Source organism: Otolemur garnettii, unplaced genomic scaffold, assembly GCF_000181295.1.
Source record: "Otolemur garnettii isolate 467f Iridium unplaced genomic scaffold, OtoGar3 scaffold00028, whole genome shotgun sequence".
NCBI classification, from domain to species: domain Eukaryota; kingdom Metazoa; phylum Chordata; class Mammalia; order Primates; family Galagidae; genus Otolemur; species Otolemur garnettii.
Window position 1 is genome coordinate 15,718,429 of NW_003852423.1, and position 18,495 is coordinate 15,736,923.

The 18,495-nt window shown below is 42.7% G+C and overlaps 1 protein-coding gene across 1 annotated transcript in view; it reads left to right on the top strand.

Annotated features, from left to right (window-relative positions):
* The window catches only part of BMPER (BMP binding endothelial regulator), a 258,932-nt gene extending 241,441 nt beyond the window's left edge, over positions 1 to 17,491 (top strand). The window contains exons 14-15 of the mRNA XM_012804345.2: positions 7,596 to 7,726; positions 16,083 to 17,491. Of these exons, the coding sequence (XP_012659799.1) occupies positions 7,596 to 7,726; positions 16,083 to 16,264 (313 nt within the window). The 3' untranslated portion in view covers positions 16,265 to 17,491. The remainder of the gene's footprint in view (positions 1 to 7,595; positions 7,727 to 16,082) is intronic.
* Positions 17,492 to 18,495: the final 1,004 nt, after the last annotated feature.

Here is an 18,495-nt window from a genome sequence, read left to right on the forward strand (position 1 = left end):
GGAGGTAAGTTTTGTATCTACAACCAGAGAAACAGGCTGGGCTCCCACTCCCAGAGTTGCCCTGCCCTTTCTCCCCAGATCACAGTCATGAAATGGCTAAGCTAATGCCTGGACTTGCTGTGTTGTCTTGGCAACCCCAACCAGCCACAGAAACTGGGATATTCTCACCAATATTTAAGCCAGCGTGGACAATCGCCACAGTGGTGCCAAGCCACGGCTGGCCCCGCAGCTTCCCCTTGCCCTTTCCTTAACAGCTCAGTAAAGCTGCCTCATGGTTCCCGTGACGGACTCTCTTGGCCCTGTTTTTCCTGGTGCAGTGGTGTTTTTAGCACTTGCTCAGTGAATGGACAGGAGTGAGTGTGTGAGGGTGCTTACCTTGTATTGAGAGATGCATAAAGCCTGGATGAAGTATTTTTAAGGGGCACAAAGTGACGTGGATACTATGCATGCCTTCTTATCTTGGTTATAGCCTCTAGTTGTTTCCATACAACTCAGCTTAGGAAGAGCAGGGCAGAATGGTAATAACGTGTAAGAGGATTTTTTTAACAGTCTCGTGGCAGCTCTCCCTCTCTTTCCCATCAATGCCCAAGCACCACCAAGCCTAAGGTGCCTTCTGTAGTCCTCCCAGACACGTGGAGAGCCATATGGCCACAATGTGGTTTTCCACTTATCTTCATCACGCTGCTGAGCCCAGCCCTGACTCTGCCATTGCTCTCCGGAAAGCCACCCTGCAGACCGACAAACATAGTCTAGCCAGAGACCCTTCCTTGTGGCAGGGGGAACTGGATATCTGGCTCCCAGATGGCGCTGAATGCTGCCACTCATGGCTTGCCCTTCTGTTGCCCAGAAGCGGCATGGAGAGTTCCCAACAGTTAATACATCTGTCCTTGGAGCCTGTGCCTGGGAAGCAGAGGCACTTGTCTCCGTCTGACAGGGGTGGCCCCTGTGCCAGAGAAAGCAGAGGGAAAACCACTCGGATCTGCTGTTGCTAGGAAGCACAGGCGTGTTTGATGTTTTGATTTTAGCAGTATTGGAGGCCTGCCTTTTTAATAACACAAAGAGCTATAGGTTGTTCTTACAATATCAAAAATGTGCTTTACTGAAAATGAGTCACCAAAGCAGAATTCTCTCATCAAATCCTTTTTTCCACTAGTCACTAAACTAAAAAACAAACAAACAAAAAAACAAATAATCCCCCTGGGAGACAAGAGTACAAAAAGTACAAAATGCAAATGACAGGAGAAAGGTTCGTGCTGAAGCAGCTTAGTGCAGAGGCTGCTATGGCCAATAGCCCCCAGGTCCCGTGGCCACATGAAGCGGTGGCTTGGGGGGGTGGGGGTGAGGATGGAATTTCTGTTTGTCAGATGTCAGTGCCCAACTGTGCAACCCTGTGGAAGCTGGGGAAAGATTATTAGACCACTCTGACCTATTCTTGGGTGAGCTACGTGTTCAAGGCACTGGGGTTGGGGCTGAATGAGCCCAACACAGTCCTTGCCCCCAACACCAAGAGAGGTGATTATGGTTCAAAGTCTCTGTGTAATAATGAGGACACGGGACTAAATGGGTAGTGGCTACTGTTTCTCAGGCCAGTCCCAAACTCCACTGAGGAATATGAACTAAATCTTAAGGGGGACAGGTGTCAGATTTTTCTGTTTTAAGAGACAATGAAGCACATTAAAGACCAGAATGGTAAGATTCTGATGAAGTTAGAAAAGTAGACTGAAACCTAGATTGCTAGGAACCTTGACTTTGAAGTTTGAACTTTCTTTGTAGGTTCCCAGTCACAAGGCAGGAATGAGCTTGATACTAACCTCACTATACCTATAGATCCCTCTGGGAGGACAGAGATGGTTTTCCTAATGTTGATGGAGCTGAGCTCTTGGCAGCACCATCGAATAGAACTTTCCACAGCGATGGAAATATTCCCAGTCAACACTATCCAATATGGTAGCCGGCAGCTATGTGCAGTCGTTGAACATTTGAAGTGTGGCAGGTGTGAATGAAGACCTGAATTTGTGATTTTGACTAATTGTAATTAACGTAAATTCCAGTGTAAATAACCATGTGTGGCTAATGATTTCTCATTTAAAGCTTGGAGGGAGGAAGCGATGGTAGCTTGTTTGATGGAAGACACGGGGACTGAAGGCTTCCCTGAGGATGAATCGTGCTCATTGGATTTCAGGGGGAGAAGGGACCATAGGTGATCCCACCCGTGTGCAGGAGGCTATGAGAAAAAGTGTCACCAAATGCCTCGGAGAAGTCATTGAAAGTACACTCACATATAAAGGGACGAGAGGAAGGGGGCAGCCAGGGCTGCTCAGGGTGGTGCCAGCCCCTGCAGTAGGTGGCTCCTGCTGTCCTCTTGCTCTATGGCAGCACAGAGCAGCTATGAGAGCCACACAGAACACGAGTCCTGCCTGCACCTCTTGGCTGCCAGGAAAGATGCCAGGAATGGGGTGGATAAATCCGAAACCCTTTTCTAGATGCATTAATTGAAAGCTTCTGGGGTGGAAAGTACACTTTAAAGGAACTGCATGGGCCTGATCCCTTCGTTATTTTGTTAATCTTGTTAACAGCAGAAATCCAAAGAGTTAGGCAGGAACTCTCTACCTCTTGGCTAGAGCTTTCCTGGAAAAGCTCAGGGGAAGGCAGCCTGTGTTTTCCCACTGGAGCCACGGGCGGCTGTGTTTCCTGACCAACTCACCATCAAACAGAACATAATTGTGATAGAATAATGTCATGAAAGCAGAGATACCAAAGCCACAAATCTCAGTAACTACTCAAAGTGATAAAATTCTGCTACTTATTCAATAAAATGAATATAAGCGTACACTATTGGTGCATACTGATTAAGGGAAGGACAACGATCTTCCATAAATTCATAAAAATTCAACTCCACTGTGTCATAAATTAGATTTTCTTCATATTGAATTAAGTGTGCTAAACATGAATGGAACAGTTGAATAACAATAGTTTTACCCCTCCCTGAAATTTGAAGTGCATTTGAAGATGTTTTTATTTTTCTCTTCACGAATTCATTTGTAACCAGTGGGAGAGTACATAATTATTCCATTATCTATTCCATCCAAAGCCTCAGTAGACCAGTGAAGTGAAAGTGTGAGGGAAACACAGAGAGAGTGAAATCAAAGCCTTTATCAGGAGGCCGCCAGTACGCAGACTGGGAGGGCGTTCGATTAGGGCTGATGTTTATTAGCTAAGACCTATAAATGGAAGCTCGAATTTCCTCCCGTTCTTTATTCCTCTTCATCCCAACATACTTCCTAAATTCCGATTTGAATAGTAATGTGTTTTGTATTATTTCCTTTATTGTTTTTAAAATAAACTGTGCTGTTTATCTTTTTAGGAAAGTGATATGTAGTCACTGTAGAAAATACAGATGAAGAAAATGGAAGAGAGCCGTAATTCCACTGCTCAGAGGTGGCCATTGTGACTCTTTGGGCAGATCTGTGTTTAGTGTGCCATTACACAATGTTGAAACACAGTTGTTTTTTTTCAGTTAATTCCCTTCTGAATATTTCCTCATATTTTAAAATATATTTCCAAGCATCTCTGCAGTGGCTCTAGAGCATTTCACCATAGACACCCTGTAAATTTATTTAACTAGGCCTCTAATACAAGCAATTTAGCTCATTCCTTTTTTTCCTTTAAAAAAATTTTTTTAAATAGCATTGAGATGAAAATCTCTATATGTGAAGTCTTTGTCCATATGAATTGCCATTTCCTTAGGTGTAAAATTTCTATCAAAGGATTTACAGCAGTTCTCCACCTGTGGGTCGCGACCCCTTTGGGGGTCTCCTGCATATCAGATATGTACCTTCCAGTTCATAACAGTAGCAAAATTACAGTTATGAAGTAGCAACGAAAATAATTTTATGCTTGGGGGTCACTACAACATGAGGAACTATATTAAAGGATCACAGCATTAGGAAGGTTGAGAACCACTGGATTAGAACCTTTCTTTGGGCTATTCATAAATGTCTCCAAATGGCTCTCTAAAAAAGATCTTCTTGTGTAGTTACTGGGATTGTGGGTTTTGAGATCAGAACAAACTGAGACTCAGCACTGGTTTTGTAGTTCTGGTTAGCTGTGTGGCCTCAAGCAAGTTACCTAACATCCCCAAGCCTCAGTTTGCCCATCTGTTAAGTGGAGCAGTAACAAGACCACCCTCACATCCCATTGCCATATAGGAGACAATCCACATAAAATGCTTCACACGGCAGCATCCAGGACGTCGGGGCTGACATGGTCACACATCTGCAGGGCCGAGTGGGGGGATCTCTCCTTCCCTACTTTCTCTCACAGACCCTGGCTGCTGTTTTGTGTAAAAATCATCAACTTGCTGAGTGAAAAATATCTTAGAATTTTAGCATTCGTGACAAAACACATCTTTCAAGTCTTTAAAAGTTTGTGAAATATTTAAAAAAAAAACTATTTCAAGTAAAAGACTGGCTTTTACAAACATTTTTCTCTCAAATGTTGTTTCTAGTGAGCTCTGTTATATAAAAAGCTCACGTCTTTCTTAGATTTGCAGTGTGGGGCTATTGTCGTTGTGTCTGTGGGTCAGAAGGGTTTGGTGGGGAGGTAGATGGAATATTTGTATGTGGTTATTATTAAATGTGTAACTTCAAACATTTTCTTTCAATGACTGGATTTAACTGTCCATAATTTATTTTAAATTGAATTAATTTATTTCATATGACCATGAGTAGAAATCAGGAGAGAAGGGATACTTTCTTTTTTCTTTTTTTTTTCTTGAGACAGAGCCTCAGGCTGTCCCCCTGGGCAGAGTGCCATGGCATTTACAGCTCACAGCAACCTCCAACTCCTGGGCTCAAGCGAGTCTCCTGCCTCTGCCTCCCAAGTAGCTGGGACCACAGGCGCCCGCCACAACGCCTGGCCATTTTTTGGTTGCAGCCGTCATTGTTATTTGGCGGGTCCGGGCTGGGGATTCGAACCCGCCACCTTAGGTGTATGTGGCTGGCGCCTTAGCCGGTTGAGCTATAGGCGCCGAGCCGAGAAGGGATACTTTCACGAACAACTTCTTTAACAAAACAAATTCAATTTTATTTGTTTATTGGCCATGGAATTTTGCAGAATTACAGTAGACATTCTTTCAAATTGGAGAACGTATTTCCTCACGTTGAGACTTGTTTTTTTTTCCATGTAAGTTCTGTCAATTTTTCCAGACCCGTGAGATGCCATTCTATCCATGACACAGCCGTGGGAGCTGTGTCCAGGGAAAGAGAATCACCCACCCTGGGCCATGAGGGAGGGCGGGGGACACATTCTGTTGGGGAAGCAAAAGAGGAATGTGATTTGAAGTTAGAACCTGGGACAGCCAAAAATGTTGCCGTGAAATGCCTGCATGAATATGAGGGGTGTGAGTCATTCTGAAATCTGAAATTAAAACCGGAAATAATTAGGAAATGGTATTGACGGGGGCTTATACCTGGACATGTAGAGGCCATTTGAAGGACAAACACTATTTGGCTTTTCTTTGGCAGTCTGGAGACTCCACCCAATGTAAAAGGTAGTGCTTTGTGTTTAGTGCCTGGATGCCTTTGCTAGTGAAGATGGTTTCACAGGATTTCTGGAATGAAAGTGTGCCCCAGTTTACCTATTATCCCGAGGTGGACTGCTGTGCTATCTTGCTTGGGAGCAATTACCCTTAGGTACCTGAGGGCTATTTGCGTTAGCAGAAGGGAGAGAGAGAGAAACAGTCTCGATAGGAAAGTAAATCTTAGCAGTCTTCTTAGAAGGGTCTCGGACAAAGGCCCTGCAAGTAGGAGTCAGAAAAAGTCAGAGTGAGCGGGTCCCTGAAGGAATAGCATGCACGCCCCCGACTGACCTCTCCTCCAGCTTCTTCTAGACGGGATCCCGTGGCTATTTGCACCGCAGGTGTAGAGACTGCCTATCGCTGAGGTTCTGGTCTCATGCGCTCCCGTGGTAAGGAGAGCCGAATCGCTTCCCCACCCCCTTATCACCAAGGCATATATTACCGAGATGCTACTGGTGTTTCTTATAATTTCCGAGCTTAGCTCTCACTTCTCCTTTCCTTGAGCTAGATGGTCTGCTACAAAAGTGGGAGAGAATAAAAAAAATTAATTATTTTTTTTTAAAAAGTGGGAGAGAGTATTCAGAAATACTTCTCTGAATAGTATGGAAAGGAAAAGGGGCCGTTTTTCTCTCCTGGTTCTTGTGTCTTAAGTATTACTCATCAAATAATCTCTCAGTCGATAACGTGAAAGGAAGCTCTTTCGGTTTCACACCATTCCTCTTTTGTCCCTGTTAACTTCAATTTCCCAAAGCTGTGCCTTTGGGCATTGGGCTATAATAACTTTGTGGGTACACTCTGAGTCTATCGATCCTTTAATAAGGTTTCTTCATTTAATTCTTGTTCAGAGCAGGCGCTGTGCCAACTTCAGCTCAGGGCTAGATGACTGCTCTGAACAATCGGGCGTGCACAGATCCCACACTAAGGGAAAATGACGTTATAAATATCCGGTGGCCATGCCTCTTAATCACTTTTCAAGATTATCTGCGTAATTTGTAATCTTGAATATTATTTTTCCTGTGTTCAGCCTTGAATTAGCTTTTGTAAGGAAGGGGATTTGATGAACAAGGTTATGGAAAATATCAGGGGAGTTCAATTTTATAAATCGTGGGGCCCTCTAGCATAAATGTTAACTCAAAATTCTTAGGCAGTGAATTTGGTGGAAGATGAAGATGAGGATCGTGGTATGATGTAGCACTATTTCTAAAGGTAGGTGACACAGTTAATTTGCTCATCTGCTTATGAGTCATTTGTAAAATGACCCCTTTGTTTATAAAACAAGAGATGGTCCTGTGCCTTCTTTCCTATCGGTGACAGACCGCATATGAAAGTGCTTTGTAAGCTGTAATGTTACACACTACTGTAAGGTCATTATTACGTTGTCTTTGTGGTCAACATGTCTGAAAATTGGTTAGTTTGCATTTAAGCACATTTCAGTTCAGTTATATCCTGGCCCATCATTTCCGTATTTAAATTTAAGCTACAGAGATTGATTGATTGAATTCTCTTGATTGATTGAATTCTCTTGATTGATTGAATTCTCTTCATTTTTGAGTCTAATTAAGGGCCTAAAATGTTTATTTGGATTTTGTCTCCTAGCAGTCTTAAGAATGAAGATGCAGTGTTGCTAAAAAAGAAAGAAAAACTTAGATGCTAAGATACTACAAAAGTGAATTCTGATCGTATTGTCTTCCGAACGTCTCGTGTAGATAATGGCTATTGCTTTGGGCAGTGGAGATGATAGAGCATTTCTGTTGTGACATCAAGTCCTATTGGATAGTCCTGCTCTAGAAGAAAGGAAACCTAATGGGTGTATCACGTTGTTCAGAGGTCTGCACCACTTAGGAGTCACACAGAATTTATATACCAATTTTAGGTTTCCAAGCTAAAATAGTGAATTTTAATGGCCAGTGTCCCCCATCTACCTACCTAACCCTTTCTGAAGTTACATTGAGGATATTTCATAATATGAAATTAAAAACCTTTTTAAATGTTTGTACCTCTCCATTGGTTTCCATAGGTCCTGTGTGACAGACATGTGTGAATGCCCAGTCCATAAAAACTGTTACTGCGAGTCATTTCTGGCTTACACCCGGGCCTGCCAGAGAGAAGGCATCAAGGTCCGCTGGGAGCCTCAGCAGAACTGTGCAGGTGAGAAGCTCCTGGTGGATCCATCCATCACAAGTTTACCACAGTGGCCCAGCTGGCAATAGAAGGGACATGTGTATGTTGACGTGAATGGCCATGTCCTCCCCACCAAAGGAAAATCCCACTGGTGGCCTACCTGGATTATAACTTGACAAAACACAGGGGCTTCCCATGGGACAATTTACATAACACTTCAGAGAAATGCTTTATGACAAGCATATTTAAACAATATAAAGATTTCCACTGTTGCAAAATCCTCCAGCTACCAGCTGGATGTACTTAGCTCACAGAGAGTCACATAGCTGTGGCTTAGGTTATATGTGGACCAAAGAAGAGTCAGGACAATTATAGTCATTAAAGGTCTTCAGGATAAACATGGTAAGTATTTTTTTTTTAAAAGAAAATGTTATATAAACCCCAGCGGAATGTTCTAGTCCCTCTGAAAGGTAGATTTTTATAATTGCTGTGACTAGCTCTCTGGCCTCAGGTAGGCTAATTAGATTGTTTGATATCTGTAAAATGGACTCTTTTGCTCATCCAAGAAATATTTATTACAACGTGGCTAAGTACCGGGTCCTGTGCTGTCCACTATGGGTACTTTGATGGAGCATAAGAGATGAAGTCCCAGTCACCGAGGTGCTGGCAGTCCAGTGGGAGGACCAGACAAAAATAACAACTCTACAGCAGATACTTGCAAATTATGATAAATATGAAGAACCAAAAAACCAGGGTGGGGTGATAGAAAACAACTGTAGAGGGGTGGGCTGCTACTTAGACGGAAGAAGAGGGAAGGCCTCTCTGTGGAGGTGATACTTCAGCCTCGTCCTGAAGGACTGAAGGGCGTCAGGCGAGTTTTCTATGGAGGAGAAACATGTTCTATGGCTGTAGGAAATGTTTGTGGGTAGGAAATGGTCAGACTGGAAGGAAGCCAGTGTGGCTGAGCCTGGTGGACAAGGGGAGAGGCAGGCTGAGGGTGAGGGCCGAGCAGGAGCTGGACCGTGCAGGGCTTAGCAGGTTTAGAAAGAAATCTAGCTTTTATTGCAAGAGAGAAATAAAAAAACTGGGGCGGATTTTAAGCAAGCTTCTTTTTGCTTTTGAGAGATGTAAGAATAGATTAGAAGGGGACATGACTGGAAAAGCTGGTGGATAGACAGGAGGCTATGACAACAGTCTTATTGGAAACTTGATGGTGGCAGTGCATGTGGAGAGAAGGGGAGAGATTTGAGAGTTGGGAATCTGGGGCATTAACAATAGTATCTGCTGTGCAGACTTACAAGCACGAATGGTACGGATCTGAAGCATCTCAAAGAGGGTCCAACTCATAGGAGGTGTTCAGTCAGTGGTAGCTGCTGCTGTGTTATATTTAAATTTGAAGATGAGGTGACTGAATGTTTGGCACCTAGTCCAAAGACTGGCAAACTTTTCTCCTTAAAGGGCCAGATTTGCCTGGAATAATGAGAGTGGGGCTTTCAGTAAGCAGGCTGCACTAGGCCTCGTTGAGCAGAAAGCAGTTTACACCATTGCTGGCTCCAGAATGTCTACACTGGTGGACAACAGAGCACAGCCACCGTTAGGTGGGACAAGAAGGGGACAAGAAGAATTGCCTTGAGGCTGTGACTGTAGCACAGACTTCTTGTTCTCTTACACTAATGGATCATAAGCTGTCTGGGTGTTGGATTCACCCCGGGAGCTTGAAAAATAAACTATGACCCTCTGCTTGGGCCCAGATATACTGCTTCAGTTGGCCTTGTGTACTTTCTAAAACTTCCCAGGTGATTCTGACCTACTTGAGTTGAAACCACTCAGTTAGTTTATGTGTTTACATGAGTGGCTTTGGGGGAGTAGGCTGATGGGCATTTGGGGAGTTCTAAAGTTTCCTTAGCCAACCCCGGGGTACAGTCACTAGTCTGTGCCTTTCAAAAAGCACCAAAGCCTTTTGACCTCCCTCTGACTTCCATTTTGGTTTTGCTCTCTTTTCCGCAAACCCAAGTCCAATATTAACATCAGAATTCACTTTCCACAGCAAGAGTGCGTCTGCATTAATGCTGACCTTCTCAGCAGAGCATTGATTTGATAAAAATAATTCATATTAAGGTTTGGCTGCTGAAAGGTAAGGCAGATGGCTGGCCTCTGATCTCATGTGTAGTGCTGGGTAGAATGTGTGATGCTTTTGAAGGATTGTGTCCTTCCAACTATCTTGAACTCTCCTAGTCCCCTTTCTTTAATTTTTATTCCTCCTTCTTTTGAATCTACCAGAAAATGAATAGAAAAAGTGGAGTCAAACACACATTCATCCATCCATCCATCCACCCATCCTGTTATAATGCAGGGGCTCAGCAGAGTTCTATGAATTTTACTGGCTGTGGTGGTACTGTGATTAGGATCATAGTAGATACAGGATATGTGAACCCTCTCTTCCTGACCCAGAGCTATACTAGCAGCGTTTCAGGGCACACATTGCATTTGAGGGCTTCCCATTTCATGTCAGCATCTGCACTTCAGGGTCTGAGTCTCTGGAGCTAAAATTCTTTTTCTAATAGAAAAGGAATATGGGTCCTGAAAGGTTCCATTTGCCTCTTAAAATTAGCATAGCCAGCTGGGTGAAGTACAGCTCCATCAGCGTGCAGTTGGAGGGGAATGTTTTACACACACATGCACACTCACGTTTTGGACTTCCAGAGACTGACAGTTGTTACATGGAGAAATAAATGTACCGAGCCATGCAGCATCTCTCAGAAGAGTCCTTCAGATTTGTCTCGAATATGGACGACTATGTGCATATTCTTTACTTGTTTTCAGCTTGCAGGTCCTTTGACTCATGACAGCACTTAAGGCCACATAAGACAGAGAAGAGAAATCATCCAGAATAAAAAGCTAGGAAGTTGAACAAATAAGAAGCCAGCCAGGCAAGACACTGCATGAACAAGTGACATTTTGAAGGCTAGCCTGCATTTTAACACTGTCATGACTAACACAGTTTTTGCCCGCTAATTGTGGCAAGAAGGACTAACGGAACTCTGTTAGCATGGAAATTGCTAAATAAAATATAATTTGCTAAGGACCTCAGTGGGAAGTTATTAAGAGTTTCATAACAATTATTTATATTGCTATTCATGATTTTCTAAGCATTTCTTTTCCCCAGGGACTATACTAGCATTTTATATGTTATCTTATTTAATGCCTATAATAATCTATATTATAACATTACTTTACCCACATTTTATTGATGAGGACATTAGGGTTTAATATAGTTAGGTAATTTGCTGAAAGTCACAGAACTAGGAAGTGATGAAGCTGGGAGTTGAATCCAGGTCAGTTTATGATATTGTCTTCTCCTTAATCATTAAGAGAATGCAGAGAAGCAAGACCATTTTAGGGAAAAAAGAATATTTACATATTTATGTAGCTTTACAAGCACCAACTAATTCATCAGAATACTTATCTAGCTCTTCATCAACCTTAGTGACTTTCCCGTTTCTGTGTATTTTCTCTTTATCACTTGTAGTTGTTATTAGGTAGTTCTGAGTCTGTAAAGCTATGGTTTTATCTGCTGTTTATTACATTTCCACCCTTAGCAGATTTCTGCTGCCTGCCTATAACTGATGCTAATTGTCACAGCACGTTCACTAATACATTTTATAAATGGAAAAGGTGGTGGGAAAGCAGGTGTTTGCATGTTCCTGGAGCACGATGGATGGTCTGCCAGGTTGTGTGAGCAGTGTTCTGTCTCCTTCTTTGCCTCTACAAACCCCAGATGATTCTAACTCCTTCCCTGGAGTGACTCGGCCCTAGTTATATACACTGAGCCTTCCCTTGGCTGACTGGTTGCCTCTTGCAAAAGTTCAAGCAATAAAGTACCCAATAGGGGGACATAAAGATGGCTGAGTTCCGAGAGGCACAGAGCCATGCCTGTGATTGCATTGATAAAGCCAGCGTGTAATGCCTCTACATGTTACCTATAGCTATTTGAATGCCCCTTGTGAATAAAGGCACTGTAACCCTAACCGCTTTAGCAGTTTTCTGTTTGTTCTTTTTAAAAACTAACCAAATGATTTTTTAAAATGCATACGTGCAAATCAAATCATATTGCCTTTTATAAGTTTGAAAAAGCGATTGGAATTACATTAGTCTGCTGGACTATAATACTTCTTGTATTAACCTGGATGAAACTGGGGATCATTCTTCTAAGTCAAGCATCCCGAGAATGGAAAAACAAACACCACTATACTCACCATTAAGTTGGAACTAATCAATTAACACTTATGTGCACATATGGAAATTACATTCGTCAGAAATTGAGCAGATTGCGAGGGAGGAGATGGGCAAATTCACACCTAACAGTGCTTATGAACTTTACTCAGATGGTACAAAAGCAATTTATGTAGCCAAAATGTTTGTACCCCATAAGACTCTGAAGTAAAATCATTTTTTAAAAGGACAAAACAACTGGGTTCACAGGGGTAAGTGGGGCTCCAGCCAGTATTCACTTTCTAGAATCACCTAAGAGCTGTGCTGAACTGAAGGTAAATCTAACGTCACTTGAAACTCTTCTAAGGCTTCCCTTTCTATGCCAAGGCTTCTGTGGTAATTTGTCTCTGGCCTCTACCTACTTGTCTGCCTTCATCTCCTACCACTTTGCCTCCTCAAATGCCATTATTCTGTCCACCCGTCACACCAAGCATCCACCTTCCCTGAGGACGCGTCAGCCCCTTCTGTTGCCCACACCCCAGCTCTGCCCCCTTGCTCCCTCTGCCTGGGAAGCTCTTCCTGCCACGGTCTATCTTCCCATCCACCTTTTAAAACTTAAGTGAGATCAGTTCTCTGAAGTCTTTCTTGACCCCAGCAGAACTCTCAATGTTGAGCTAATATCTCTTTTGTTCTTCCATAGTGCTTTGTCCTCACTGTCTAATATGGTCCATCCTACATTTTATTAAGGATCTATTTACCTGTTAGCTGCACCTGCTGGGTTATAATCCCAGTCAGTCTCCTATACCTGGAGCTCAGAGGGAATATCTGATGCAGGCTTAAGAGAATGCCCAGCACAGAGTGGATGCTCAGTAGATTTTGACTGATTTAACTTGAATTAAAATAGAGATTGGCATCCATATGCTGGAGAATACTGGAAAGAAAGGTCTTCTCTCCCCCTGGTAGTTCTTTATTTTTTTTTGACTGTCTGTCTACTTCCTTTCTGTAGGCTGTGAGGGACATGTGAATGCCCAACAGTGGAAAGGTACGATGTCACGGAAGTTAAATGATAGAGCTAAAGAAAGAAAGACTCGAGGGGTCGGAGAGAGGAGAGGACATGAGAGAGTTCATGGCTATCAGACAGTCAGGACAGAAGAAAGAACATGGTGGGAAAGAGAATTCCACCGAGAAGTTTTCACACCAGAAGGAATCCTTGCATGATTTGAAGGAGAATAAAGTCTCTACAGCCGTTCTCAACCTGTGGGTCGTGACCCCTTTGGGGGTCTCCTGAATATCAGATATTTACATTATGATTCATAACAGTAGCAAAATTACAGTTATGAAGTAGCAACAAAAATAATCTTATGCTTGAGGGGGGGTCACCATTACAGTTTTATGAGGAACTGTATTAAAAGGTCACGGCATTAGAGAGGGTTGAGAACCACTGCTCTAGCAGGTAGGGTGAGTTGAAAGAAGCATTTTGGAAACAGCAGAGACGAAAATGAACTTAAGACCAGCCAAATGGAACCCACCCTGGGCAATGGAATGATGGATTGAATGTTGTTCGGATGAAATCATCACCCAACAGGCATTTACCTGGTTGCTTCTCTGTGCTTGGCCTTGTGCCAACCCTGGGGTTATGGAAGAGAAGGACCCTGCCCTCAGGAGCTCAGTCCTCAGCAGTTCCCTCTCTTCACCTGGACATTCCTGTCACAGTGACTCTTAGAACTGTTTCAATTGACAACTACCCAGACCTCACTCAGTCCCAGAGCAAAAATCTGTAGGAATGGGGCTGAGGAATAAATACATTTTTAAAAAGAGCCTCAAGGGACTGCTACAAGCATTAAGAACTATAGCTGTTTGCATTAACAATTGGAGGATTAATGCAAATAAACAAATAAGTATAACGTGGGAAGAGCCTTGGATGCAGGGAGAGAGGGAATCGGGGGCAGGCAGGCAGGAATCTACTTGAAGGAGGTCACTTTGAATTAAGATAAAAAATGATTGGATTGGGCAAAGATTCACAGCTGATGATAATCAGTTTCAGAGCTTTCTGAAGTTAGGCTAAACTGTAGTAACTGAGGAAAGAGAAAATAAAGAGAAAATAAAGTCAGGGGAAGAGTCTGGGAGGGAATTTGAGTATCTGGTGCCAGGAAACAGGCAGAGAAACTCAGGAGAGGAGGAAGGTGTTCTCAGAAAGTCAGTGGAAGAAGCAAGTGGGTTCTGTGTCATTAGATAAAAAGGGCAAAAAGACCAAATATTTTGCAGGGTGCTCTTGGGAGAACAGGAGTTGCCTTTATATGAGTGGATCTGGTCATTAGCGAAAACTTTGGCAGGAACTGCTTCAGTCACGCGGTGGGTGAGGAAGGTGAGTTGTCAGTGTTAGTGAGTTGCAGAAGTTTACAGGGTAAACTGTACATTTTTTCCATGAAGTTTGGAGCGGAAGGGAAGAGAAAATGAGTCTGATAGCTTAGGGAATATTTTTTTGTTAAACAGAGACTGAAAAGATTTATGTTCAAAGAGAAGGATGAATAATAGGCCAAGTGCCTGGAGGAAATGGGGCAGGGAAGAAAGTGGCAAATGTAGGATTAGTGTAAATTAGGAGGAGAGGCAGTGGGGGAGGGGTTGGCCGGTGAAGAGTGCGCCAGCTGCGGAGCTGACTATGACTCTGAAAGAGGACGGGCTCCAAGCTCTGGGATGGGGAAGCGCTCCAGCAGGGCTGGAGGGAGAAGTGATGGGAACCTGTAGGAGCTCCCACTTTGCACCTCGTCCACTTGGAAATATTAGTTGCTCTCTCATTTACTAAGAAGAAATGAATCTTACTGAAAAGTCATCTTGCAGTGACTGAAGCTTGACTATAAGGCCCGTTTGAAGGACCAAATCTCAATCCTGACTGCCCATTGTAATCACCAGGAGGAATAGATTTTTTTTATTATTATTACTGATATCCTGGTCTTGGGACTTCCGAAGTTTTAATTTGATTGGTCTGGGCTGGGGTCCAGATGATCCTCACTCCCAGCTGTGGTCACCGTTGGTATATAGAAGCATAAGGACACGGGGATATGATTATGTGTGTGAGTCTGATATTCAGCTAGGATGTTTCCTAATCAGTAGGCAGGTACAATGTACAGGGTATTCTGTTAGCTAATTAGAAGAGAAAAAGAGAACTTAGAAGGGATCGGTGAAAAGTCAAAAGCTTATCAGAGAAGTGTAAGTCGAGAGATGTAAAGCTAAGTTGATATCTACCCAGCCACTCCCTCATCCACATATCCATCCAGTCGACCCACAGTCTTCCGAGTACCCATGACATGTTAAGTGCTGTGCCACTGTTGAAAATAAAGAAGCTTAACAGCTTTTCCCTCTAGTAGCCTATGTTTTAGTTGGTGTTTGGGGTGGGGGGAAGACAGAGAAGGAGGAAGGGGATGAAACTGGAGATTATATCTCATGCTGTAAATGCAGGGACGGAAGTTGGCAGCAGGTGCTCTGAGTGTACAGTCAAAGGACATCCCATCCACCTGGAAGGGGCGGGAGAAACGGTTGAGAATTTAGTTGAGAAAAGTGGAAGATAAGGTGAATGAAGACGACATTCACCAACCTAGATAATGGCGCTAGATCAAGGTGATGGTGTTAACTGTTCCCAGGGAAGTCCATTGATGTCATCCAGAGAGGACAGCACAGAGTACAGAACATGGTAAAGAAGAGCAGAGGGTGGATCCAGAGGGGCAAATGGAAAATGTCCAAACCCCTCTCTATTGGGGTTATATCTGTTTCATGACTCATACATTTATTGAGCAAATATTTATTGATGGCTTCCATACCTAATGCATCTAGGTGCCAGAAAATGTGATAGGTGCTAGAGACTGCAGACCAGATGCAAATTCTGCCCTCAGTGAATTGACATGCTGGTGCACAGCTTATAATTTTTTTTTGGTTGAAGTTTACTAGCCCAGCAAATAGATCTTGGGTTCTATTTGTATAGATAATTCCCAGAGTGTATGAGGAATGCTGGGTGTTTGTGATTCCCTTGTTAAAAGGCAATTCTGAGCCTGTGCTATGGACAGGTCGGTGCTGTGGCCAGGTCTGGGCAATGACATGAGCCTGCAGGAATGGATCATGCTGCTGATGAAGTAACATGGCCTTTCTCCATGTCACAACTCTGTCTCCTCTTTTTCAGCCACCCAGTGTAAGCACGGTGCTGTCTATGATACCTGTGGCCCGGGATGTGTCAAGACCTGTGACAACTGGAACGAGATTGGCCCATGCAGTAAGCCATGCATTGCAGGTTGCCACTGTCCTGCAAACTTGGTCCTTCACAAGGGAAGGTGCATCAAGCCCGTCCTTTGTCCTCAGCGGTGACCTTTGCTCCGATCCTTAAGACTTTGAAACCTGGTGTCCTTGACACTGAAGTGGAAGAGCCAATGAAGGACTGCAGTATTTGTGTGCCTGATTCTGCAAATACACACAACACACAGAGTATATATGTGTATATATATAGATATATAGATATATTCAAAAACATTTCATCATTTATATAAACTATAGGTGGATTGCTATATGTATATTTTTTGCTATAAGACATATCTTATTTCTGGGATCCTAATCTATAAGCCATTGGAAACATTGTATAAATATACTAGTGTTTTTAATTTAATAAGGTGGCATGTAGACATATTGGATGGCTTTAATGTCATATGCATTTGTCATTTTAAGGAAGTTTTCTAAGAACCCTCAACTGCCTGCCTGCATTACTTTTAGCTCTGACTTTGGATTTGTAATCAAATGGGAAATGTGTTCCTCTGGAGAAGGGCGTATTTATCTAGGAGCGTTTCATATTTCCAAAGAAAGGAATGTTTACTTGAGAGAGATGGCAGGAGAGGGGTGACCAACCCTTACGGTACGTGTAAAGCAAGGAATAGGCCATCATATATAATTGGATATAATTCCAAAACTTATGGGCTACTTGCCAAGAAATATGTATTTGTCACTAGGTCATTGCCAAAGAAACAAATGATCTCTTGCCATCTTTGCATATTCCCTGAGTCTCCTAATTATGTAAGTGTGTAGGACGGAAGTGACTGTTTATATGTCATGCATCCAGATTAAAGGGCGTCTGGATGACACATTAATTTTATTGGGCATGAGAAGGTCCTTGGGGGAAACTGTTGCATAACATGTGAAGAAATATTCATTTCTCTGAATCTCAGAGCAATTTAAGATGAGCAAATCCAATGAGTTGATGTAAGCCATCCACATTTTATGGCTCTTCCATGTATAAAATGAAAGCCTTTAATTATTTCTACAAGATTCTTGTCCAGAGTGATTTGGTGAATGTCACAATTATTAGACAGAGAAAGGCCTTTACTGACCAGTTGATGCAACATCAGTCCAATTGAAGAATGGTCTATATACTTGCCCAAATTTACAGATAGGTTGCTACTAGTTACCATGTAATTTTCTCGACTCTTGTGTTCAGTTGAATAGGTGAAAATATCAGCAAAACCAAACCCCACTATGTCTAAAAGTAAAATGTTCTGCATTGTAGCAAATAAAAGGCTTAAGAATTAAAGCAATGCATTTTTTTCATTCAAGATGTCCTGTATTATACTTTACAAATCAGCTATATCGAGTTCAGATTAGTGAAATTTTAACAACTTCATTTAGATATAATTTACATAGCCTACAGTACTTTATTTTTATAAAGAGTATTATTAACAGACAAAACAAACTCCAAATTTTTGACAGTGAGCGTGTTTCCACTGCTTGTTAAAGTCATTTGGGTTCCCTTTACATATATTCATGACAGCTAAAATGTTAATTTGGATTTTTCACTGGAAAATCCCCAGTTGTTTAGGTAAACTGAACAAAGTTCAGAGTACAGTCCATAGAGGCGACTGGCTGCGGTACCAGGGCATTTGATTTTGGCATTGTTGTACTTGGGTCTTCGTCACCCCAGTCTCTGGGGCCTGAGGGGAGCTAGGTCATTGTTCCCATGCTGCGCTTGAAAAGAGAATTTTGATTTAAGTGTCTGTGTCCAGGTGTGGTTTGTGGCCTCATCTACTTTATTTAAGCACTTGGGGCCTCACTTTTCCTTATCTATAACACAAACAGGCTGTGCAGGTGACGGGGGAGACCCTGGGCAGTAACACTGAGGTTCTGCAGATGGGTTTGTGCTCATAATCTCACTTATTTCCATTCTGTTCTGAAAGGAAGGGTAATGCAAATAAATCGACCTGTCTGGGTTGGTTTCTATCTTTGGTGAAGTGGACAGATATCTTTAGATTAGCTTTACATTCCTTTTTCACTAACTCTGGATTTACCTCTATAAAAGAGGGAGAGCTGTACAAGGGGAATGAAGCAGAAGGGAAAACTGTGGGTGGCTATTTACTGCTCATGATTCATCCGAGGACTAACTATCCGGAAGACCAACCAGCCTCTTCAACACTCATAATAATAGCCAGCCTTGGTGGGTGAATGATAACGGCTCTTCTTCATGGACCAATTCCATTGGTTAGGATGGCTTGATTATAAAAAGTTTGTGTGGCACCTTATCCTGGGATTTAACTTAATCCAAATAGAAAGAGAAGGCA